Source organism: Colobus angolensis, unplaced genomic scaffold (assembly GCF_000951035.1).
Source record: "Colobus angolensis palliatus isolate OR3802 unplaced genomic scaffold, Cang.pa_1.0 Scaffold1, whole genome shotgun sequence".
Classification (NCBI taxonomy): domain Eukaryota; kingdom Metazoa; phylum Chordata; class Mammalia; order Primates; family Cercopithecidae; genus Colobus; species Colobus angolensis.
Genome location: NW_012110918.1, coordinates 18,107,247 through 18,116,474, shown reverse-complemented (window position 1 = coordinate 18,116,474; position 9,228 = coordinate 18,107,247). Strand labels below are relative to the sequence as shown.

Sequence of the window (9,228 nt, the reverse complement as noted above, 5' to 3'; positions counted from 1 at the left end):
ACCAGGATGGGAAAGTGGCCGGGGCCTGCTCAGATGGGCACAGGCTGGCTGCCTTCGGGATCCTCTTGGGTTCCAGTGCCAACTCTCTGTGAACTGGGACAGCAGGGGTCTTTCCACAACCCGCACTGGCGCTGACCACCCACTGCTGTTCCATTCCCACTGCTTCGGCCCGGCATTTCCAGCCCTGCCTTCCAGGACATGCGCGGTGACCACGTGAGCTCTTTATTGTTAGAGGACATCTCCACGCACGTAGCACATGCCAACATACATGGGGACACTGGTGAGCAGTTCACAGCACAGCCCCCACCCCCGCCATGGACTCCTCAGCTCGCCCCTGCACCAGGGACAGGGCAGGTGCAGGGAGAGGAGGCCCCATCTCGCGGACTGCCACACTGGGGGTGGGGGATAGGCGGGGGCTGCTGTTGGCTCCCCGCCTCAGCTGGGCATCCGGTTCTGGGTTGTCCAGCGATGCCCTCTAGGTGCCTGAGTCCAGCCCTAGCTGGGGTCCCAGCAGGGTTCAGAGGGGTTCTCAGCCAACCCAGGGAGGCCACCAGCCAAGGGGATCTCTGCAGATGAGTCCTGGCTGCCACCACCCCTCCCAGACTGCAGCTTCTTGCCAGGAAGGCCTCGGCCAGGCGCAGATGGGGCCTTGTGGTTGCTGGTGCTCCGCTCCTCCTGCAGCACTTTGCCCAGGCGCCAGCGGTGCCAGTGCCGCCGAAGCTCCGACTGCACCTGGGGTGGGGGGTGGGGCAGGCCAGTCCCGGGGTCTGCCTGTCCTCTCCGCCCCACCGGGACCTGCTGTGGGCCCCGTCGGAGGTGCCCAGTCTCCACTCTGAGGCGTGCAGAGCGACACAAGCTCCCTGCTGGGCACAGCTATGCCACCCAGCATCGCCACGGAAAGCACAGTCTGCAGACACCTGGGAACCCCCACTGTGGACGCCCTAGCGATGGGGCTGAGGCCAACCTGTCTTGGGGGTCTGACACCCAGCGCCACGGCAACTGCACCCAATAAGAGCAGGTGGAGGGAAAGGCTTGGGCCACATGTGTTCCAACCCCTGGGCAGGGGTGGGGCTGGCCTCCCTGTGCCACTCTCTGCCCCTGACCCTGACGGCCAGGGCTGATGGTCTCAGACACCCCCACTCCCACCTACCTCCTTGTTGAGGAAGCAGTAGAGGACAGCCACCAGCAGGCCCTGGAGAGAGATGGTGGTCAGGAGTGGCATGGTGCGCCCCGGGTGGGGGAGCCGCGGGCGGGCAGGCACCTGGAAGGAGCTGAGGAAGAGTTCGAAGAAGAGCTTGGCAAAGCGCAGGGTGCCCTGGGCGTGCTCGTCCGTCACAAAGGCGAAGACCACTTCGTGGACACCCAGCAGGGGGATGAGGGTCAGTGTGGACTTGGCCAGCCTACAAAGGCAGAGCCTGAGTCACCCACCACCCTCGCCCTCCGCCCGCACCATCCACGTGGAGCTTGGAGTCCCCACCCCCAGCTGCCCTCTGGCCCTGAGGGTCTCCAGGTCTCGAGGCGCCGGCCCACCGTGGCACTGCACCCACCGGAACTTGTAGTCTGTGTGGTGCATCTGCCGCGCCCGCAGCTTGGCCACGAGCAGGTGAACAATGCGGATGAAGATGAAGAAGTTGATCTATGTGAGAAGGGCACGAGTCAGGGGCACCCTGAGCCCCAGGGGACAGCTCTGTGCCCTTGGAAGGCCCCACCTGACCCTCCTGCAGGTGGGTCTGGCAGCCAGATAGGCCCTGAGCCACAGAGCCCTGGGGCTGGTGGGCACCCAGCCAGGGAGGAGCAGCCTGGCTCAGTGCCTAGGGTGCTGGCCAGTGTCCTGGTGTCCTGTCTGGGTGCTGGCTCCCTCCTGGCCCTCCCAGGCAGGATGCTGCTGTCTCCTGGGGCAGCCTCAGGACGCCAAGGGAGGAGGGGCCTGGCTTGTGTTCCTTGCTCTTCATTTCCTCACCAGGATGGCCAGGAAGACAGGGAACCGTGGGATCCACCAGAAGCCCATGTTCTTATTGCTGGTCCAGCACCTGTGAGGCCGGGCCACTCACAAACTGGGGCACAGCCCCCAGCCCCTCAGCCCCCCAGCGCCCCAGTCCCGATCTTGTCAGGATCTAATTCAGGTCTCAGGAAAGGAAGGGAGAAGGTCACGAATGACCACCCTCCCCAGGCACCAGGCTCATCCCCGGCCCCTCCCTGCCTCGGGCCAGAGCTCCACACCCCAGCCCCCGGCCCTTCCCCGGGCCGTCCGGCCGCTCATACTCACTGGATGTTCTCGAACAGACACTTGACCACCACCCAGGGGATGATGAACAGCATGGGGGCACCTGTAGGGGCAGCAGCTGTGGTCTCAAGGCCCGGCCAGCCTGCCCCGACCCCCTCCCGTGCCGGCCCACTCACCCCAGCCGATGCCCAGGTAGAGGCTGAAGAAGCTCCTCTCAGGGAGGGTGGCCAGGCCCAGCAGGTTGTGCAGGTACAGGCCTTCCACCAGCAGCCAGCAGTAGTTGGCCACGACACCATATTGCATGAACACCGCGGCCACACGGCAGCCGGCCAACGCCTGGCACAGGTGCAGTGTGAGCGCGGCCACGTGGCCACCTGCCTGGCTGCCCGCCCACCCGCCTGTGTGGGGCCGCCGACGGGGACTCACCCCATCACTGAGCCAGGTGCGGACACTGAGGTCGTCGCCAATCTTCTGGCTGTAGCGGGTCCTGAGCAGCCCGTCGATGACCAGCACGGAGCTGGCCTTCAGCACGAAGGACACAAACAGGTTCGCATGGATGGCATTGCGGGTGCAGTGCAGCTTGCTGTGGGGACAGCCAGTCAGCGACCGCCCTCCTCCCTGCCCTCTGCGGCCGCCCCGGGCACTGGCGGGATCCTACCTGAGGCCCCCCAGGATGGCCAAGGCGAGGAGCAGGGCCCCCAGGGACAGGCTGTAGCCCACCGTGTACATCACCTGGAATCTGCTGTACATCTTAGCCACCTCCTTCTGCGAGTTACAGTGGCCTGTGAGGGCCGGGCGGGGACCCCCATGCCCATTCCCATCCAGCCCCACCGCTCCCGCCTGCCGCCGGCTGACCTGGACCTCAATCTCCTCGCCGTCCATCTGGCACTGAGAGGCGTCACGCCAAGCCTGCCCCCGGGGTCCGCGCACCCACTGACCATCGGGCCCACATCTCTTGAACACGAAGCGGTGTTGCACTGCGGGTGTCGGGGGAGGCTGGGGTCAGCCCCACCCCTGGGCCTGCCCCTCCCACAGTTCCTCCCCTCTATGGGTACCTTTGTGGTACCAAGGCAGGTACCAGGGGCAGGAGATGTTGGCCGTGGTATTGGCGGGGGTGTCTGGCCAGCAGGAATACTTGTCGAAGGTTCTGTTACAGACCAGCTCTGCAGGGCAGGGCAGGGTAGGAGAAGGGGCTCCCTCAGCAGGCCTCTTGCCTCTCTCTGGAAGCCTGAGCTCGGCTGTCACCTCCCCCCGGACACGACCTGGGCTGCTTCCTCCCTCAGCTGACCTCCACCTCCCCCATCTGACCTCCACCTTCCTCACCTGACCATCCATCTCCCCTGGGCCAGCCTCCCCTAGCACTCCCAGCCCATCCCGGAGTTCCAGCTCTGCAGGACACCGTCCCTCGGAGAACCCCCATCTCAAATGTCCCCCAAACCCACACTGGGGTCCCCCATTCTGCGTGACTTTCTCGCAGTACCTCCCTCTCTGGGGGCTGAACCCCAATGCCATTTTCATCCATTCCAGGTGCACTGCCAAACCTGAGGCTGCCACACCCGCTGCCCTCTGCCCACTGGAGGCTGCCTCCCTCGTCTGAACCGTGGCACTGCCTCCCAGGTAAGTCCTCCAGCCCTAGCCTCGCCCTGCACCCCAAGTGTCCAGGCCATGATAGGCACTCTCCACCCAGGCCCTCCCAAGCCTGTGTGCTCTGCTGACCCTCTGGGTCCCACCTCCCATGCCCTGGCACTGTCTGCCCACTGAAAACTCCATGGGGCTATCGGCGGTATTACGCGTCTGGGCCGGGCGGCACGCAGCAGCAGCCGGTTCTGGGGCAATCCCACTCTTCTGTTATTTCCTGGCTCTGCGGCCTTAGGCAAGTCCCCAGCTCTGTGGCTCAGCTACCTGGTTACCTCACCTGCCCATGGTGGTGGGGTCTGAGGAGTGACAGGGCCCCTTGGCAGGCTGCATAAGCACCCAGGAACCTCCCCATGAAGACAGCTCAGGAAATGCTGAGGCCAGGCACAGGCTGAAAGGCTCTGGGTGGGGGCTCACCCGTGGGAGGGGGCAGCAGGCTCAGGTTGTGGTGACACTGGTCACCGTAGAGCTTCCACTTCTCAAACAGGAAGTCCATCACCTGAGCGGAGGGGGCCTGTGGCTGGGGGACACATGCACAAGCAGCCATACAGACAGGCAGGCAGATGGACACACAGATGGGCAGACACGCAGATGGACATACAGGCAGGCAGGCAGACAGACAGGCAGACAGATAGGCAGACAGGCAGACAGACAGACAAATAGGCAGATAGGCAGACAGGCAGAAAGACAGACAGGCAGACAGATAGGCAGACGGACAGATAGGCAGGCAGGCAGATGGACAGGCAGGCAGACGGACAGCCAGGCAGGCAGGCAGACAGACAGACAGGCAGGCAGACGGACAGACAGACAGACAGACGGACAGACAGACGGACAGACAGATGGACAGGCAGGCAGGCAGACAGACAGACAGACAGGCAGGCAGACGGACAGACAGACAGACAGGCAGGCAGACAGACAGACAGACGGACAGACAGACGGACAGACAGACAGGCAGACGGACAGACAGACGGACGGACAGACAGACAGACAGACAGGCAGAGAGCCATCAGTGTGCAGTCCTCAGGAGGGCCTCTGGGTGCTGAGGGTGCTGTGAGTCCTCACCTGGCAGGCCAGCAGCAGCAGCAACAGTAGCAGGGGTCGACGTGGCTGACAGGGGGACATGCCTCTGGGCAGCTAGCTGCCTCCCACATCTGGCAGGGGCTGCACAGCTGGGGCAATGCAGTCCTGGTGGGTGTGCGCACTCCTCCGAGGGCAGCTGAGTGGCAGAGCAGCAGAGCCTGGGGAGCCCTGGCCAGTCGGGGGGCCCTCCCCTTAAGCTGCCCCTCTGAGCCTCAGAGTCCTACGGATAAAGAGGGAGCTGGGGGCTGGGCACGGTGGCTCACGCCTGTAATCCCAGAACTTTGGGAGGCCAAGGCGGGCAGATCACAAGTTCAGGAGATCGAGACCATCCTGGCTAACATAGTTGAAACCATGTCTCTACTAAAAATTAAAAAATTAGCTGGGCGTGGTAGTGGGCGCCTGTAGTCCCAGTTACTCGGGAGGCTGAGGCAGGAGAATGGTGTGAACCCAGGAGGCAGAGCTTGTAATGAGCCAAGACAGAGCCACTGCACTCCAGCCTGGCAGACAGAGTGAGACTCTGTCTTAAAAAAAAAAAAAAAAGAGGGAGCTGGGAGGGAGGAGACCCCAGCAGGAGTCACTCCTTGCCAGTAGGAAGTGGAGCGGGCTTTCCTGCCACCCAGGGCTGGCTGGCTGGCAGTTCTGAGGGTCCCAGAGCCCCTTGTCTCAGTGCTGTTGGCAGCCACCCTCCTGCCGGGTGACCTAATGCTCTTGGCAGGGGACCAGCCTCCCCAGATGCTGACCTCCTCCCTCAGTTGACAGCCCCCCATCGGTTCCAGTCCTCACTATCCTCCTCACCTATTCTTAGCCCCTGGGAAAGTTGGCTTGCCAGGCTGACCCGAGCCAACGTGCCGAGCCTGAGGGTGGCGGTGCCCAGACCTTCCATCATTTGGCCCCAGTGCCATGGTGAGCAAAGTAGCTGGGCTGGCTTGCAGCTGTGCCAGGCCAAGTGTGTGGGACCCACACTCGGGGGTCTGTGTCACATGCATGCCCCTGCCCAGCACTGTGGTGCCTAGGTGCCCCATGGGTGCCGTGCAAGGCTTGGTTAGGCTTCCTGGGTCCCATGGGACACTACAGGCTGGCTGCACATTTCTTTGAGATTAGCACTGCCAGCGCCGGCTCGGAGGAGGAGCTGGCCTAGGGTGGGGGCACAGGGTGGGTAGGACAGCCCCCGTGGTGCCTGCCAGGGCTGTGGGAGTCACAGCACCTGGTCCCAGGCCAGAGCCAGCATCTGAGCTGGGAGTTCGGGGTGGCAACAGCTCCACAAATTGGCTTTTCACTGCTGCAGAGCCTAGTTTCTGCACCAACTGAATTCTGTGGGAGAAGCAGGGAGGGTCTTCCCGTGGGGCCCGTGTGCAAGTGCCGGGGCCCGCGAGTGGCTGGCTGTGAGTCCCCAGGCTGCGATGAGCTCTTCTTTGGGGCACCCTCAAACGGAATAAGAGGTGTGGATGGATGGCTGGGCAGATGGGAGGGCCGGCCAGCTGGAAGGCAGTGCCAGGAAGAAGCCGGGGAGAGGGACGAGGAGAAGGGCGAGGGCTGCAGCTGGAGCAGAGGATTTCCGGGCAGGGCTGGACAGCTGGCTGCCATGGGACAGCCTGGATTTTAGCCTCCTCCAGGCAGCTGCTGGGTGAGCCTGTGTGGGACCAGCACCACCTGGGGCTCCTCCTGCTAATGGGGCCTGAGATGCACCAAGCAGGGTGACAGCTGAATGACAGGGACAGGCACCTGCATCACGACCTGCTAAGGGGCTCCCAACCGCAGCCCTTGGGCCCTGGACTCAGGTAGGGGCCGATGGGAGGCAGGACCCATGCATCGCTGATCCCCAGTCCCTGAGCCAGGTGAGCAGCCATGCAGGCTTAGTGCTGGGGCGAAGGACCCACTGAGTAGGGAGGGGGCTCTCCCTGGTGGAGAAAGCAGCAGGCGGGTAGGGGAGGAGGAGCAGTTTTGGCGTCTCCAGCTCTGGGGTCACCCAAGGGGCCTTATCTTTCCTGATTCTGCTCAAACAGCCCCATCTGCTGCCACTGCCCTGGGTGGCTCTGGCCACTAAGCTGGGCTGGGTGAGGAGCAGCAGGAGCCGCCTGTCCCCACTGTGTGCACTCCCAACCCAGAGGGGCCCTGGAGGAGGGGCCCTGGAGGGGGGGCACTGCTAGGTGGGCAGGCTCAGGGGTGCAAGGGAGGCCTGGGGCTCTGGGCAGGGGACGAGGAGAGAGACAAAGGGCAGCTGGAGCAGGGTGGATGGCGGCGATGCAGGCAGGGGCCACGGAGGAAGGACACTGGCTGATAAGCTGTTCCCTGCCTGGGGACCCTGCAGTGGGGTTGGGGGCATGTGTGCTCACCCTGGGGAGAGGACAGCCCAGCCAGAAGCTCCCTGGGCAAAATGACAGCCCCTTAGAGCCCAGCGTGGCCAAGCCTGGCTCTGCCCCAACTCTGCCAGAGAAACAGGAGCCATTCAATGACTGCCATGTTGACCCCAGAGCCACTGGGAGCACCCCCAAGCCAGTGTGAGAGGAGATGGCGCCTCCACACACAAGGTCCTCGAGTGCCCAGGCCCCACCTTCCAGCCGTGCAGTGCATGCAGTCTGGAGATCCCAGCGAGCTGAGGGAGCGGTGGGCTGCCCAGTTCCCCAGGCCTTTCTTTGAAGCAGTCAGGGCCCAGGAGTGGGGAGGAAGAGGGAGTGGGGCTCTCTGTGTCCCCCCAACCTCAACAGAAGGTTGGGAAAGTGGGGCTGGGGATCCTGGAGGATTCCCCCGACAGCTCAGCATCCACAGGCCACAGGTGGGCTCCCCATCAGGGCACCCCTAGTCCTGGATCCCTAGGGGTCAGGGCCTCTGAATACAAGAGGTGGGGTGGGGGGCAATTCTCCACTGGGTCTCTGATAGTGAGGCAGGAGGTGTAGAAGTGTGGGGGTCCTCCGTTCCCTGCGGGCGGTGGGTCCCATGTGGGTAGGGAGACTCCAGCCCCTCATCCCAACAGGGGTGGGTGGAGCCGGGGGTGGGGCCAATTTCCAGCTGAGCACCCAGGAGAGAGCCCGGCCTGGAGAGCAGGGCTGAGACCGCTGTGGTCCTGGGATGGGGATGATGATTTAACTTCCCAAGTGGGGACCCTGCCGCGTCACTGAAGGTGACACCAGCCTGAAGGGAAGAAGGGAGGCTCCTCTAATGATCTCACCCAGCCCTCTCCCCTGACAGGAGACACTGACACCCCCGGGGCCCCCGTCAGGCCGGGATCAATGTCTGTTGACTGAAGAATTGGAAAGAAACTCCCAGCTGTGGAGGTGCCACTCGGGGCTCCCCATGGCCGCAGTGCCCCTTATTACCCTGCTGGCGATGCTGCTGGTAGGTGGTACGACCCACCAGGGACCCCACCCTCAGCCTTCACAGTCCAGGTGACCAAGCTCCTTCTCAGGCCTTGGAGTCAGCTGAGAATTAGGGGAGGGGTTCCCGAGGTGCCCAATGCGGGGGGGTTCCCGAGGTGCCCAATGCGGGGGGGTTCCCGAGGTGCCCAATGCGGGGGGGTTCCCGAGGTGCCCAATGAGGGGGTTCCCGAGGTGCCCAATGCGGGGGGGTTCCCGAGGTGCCCAATGAGGGGGCTCCCAAGGTGCCCTGCCCGCCTTTCCTAGTCCCTCCACCGCACACCACCCCCTTCCTCCCTCCCACAGCCGCCTGCCGGGCCACACCAGCCACCACCAGGCCTTGGGGCCACCTGAGCTCCACTGCCCCGGCCCCTCTGCAGGGCTGGCACCCCCTGTCCTGTCCCATGTCCGCCCTGGCAGAACACGTGACTCTTGGGTGCTCATGGTTCTGTCAGGCTCCACCAATTCCCACTGGGGGTGGCTGAGGGACCCGCAGACCTGGAGCTGGGTCCCCAGGATGGGTGGAGCAGCCACTGGTTCAGGAAGGCAGCCGGGCTCCCAGGGCGTCCGCAAGGGGCCTCTCAGAGGCTTTAAGGAGCTCCGGCATGGGAGCCGGGATGTTTTTGTGAAACCAGAGAAGGCAGCGGAAGGTCAGGGCACCAGGGCGGGATCAGGGGCCACAGGCTGTTGACAGAGCCCGATCCCTGAGCCCTCACCCCGTGGGGGCGGGGCAGGCCTGCGTGCCGGCCTGGGTGCGCCCCGACCCCCCAACCCTCATGCCCCCAATAGCAAGGGCAGAAAGCAGCCCTGGCCGGTCCTTGGAGGATGCGGGCGCCGAGAGGGCTGGGGTCGGTCGGTTCGGAGTTGGAGCAAAAGTCCGGTGGCCGAGTCGGGCCGGTGGCGGGGGCGCCGGAGAGGCCGGAGCCGGGCAGGGCAGTG

General features: G+C 64.3%; 1 protein-coding gene across 1 annotated transcript in view; it reads right to left on the bottom strand.

Annotated features, from left to right (window-relative positions):
• Positions 1 to 203: 203 nt before the first annotated feature.
• GCGR (glucagon receptor) overlaps positions 204 to 9,228 on the bottom strand; it is a 30,328-nt gene continuing 21,303 nt past the window's right edge. Inside the window, exons 5-17 of the mRNA XM_011960706.1 lie at positions 4,922 to 5,159; positions 4,277 to 4,379; positions 3,280 to 3,387; positions 3,080 to 3,201; positions 2,883 to 2,989; positions 2,651 to 2,807; positions 2,401 to 2,560; positions 2,267 to 2,327; positions 1,961 to 2,030; positions 1,548 to 1,636; positions 1,262 to 1,400; positions 1,151 to 1,192; positions 204 to 732 (exon numbers count right to left, since the gene is read on the bottom strand). Coding sequence (XP_011816096.1) covers positions 496 to 732; positions 1,151 to 1,192; positions 1,262 to 1,400; positions 1,548 to 1,636; positions 1,961 to 2,030; positions 2,267 to 2,327; positions 2,401 to 2,560; positions 2,651 to 2,807; positions 2,883 to 2,989; positions 3,080 to 3,201; positions 3,280 to 3,387; positions 4,277 to 4,379; positions 4,922 to 4,981 — 1,455 coding nt within the window. The 5' untranslated portion in view covers positions 4,982 to 5,159 and the 3' untranslated portion in view covers positions 204 to 495. The remainder of the gene's footprint in view (positions 733 to 1,150; positions 1,193 to 1,261; positions 1,401 to 1,547; positions 1,637 to 1,960; positions 2,031 to 2,266; positions 2,328 to 2,400; positions 2,561 to 2,650; positions 2,808 to 2,882; positions 2,990 to 3,079; positions 3,202 to 3,279; positions 3,388 to 4,276; positions 4,380 to 4,921; positions 5,160 to 9,228) is intronic.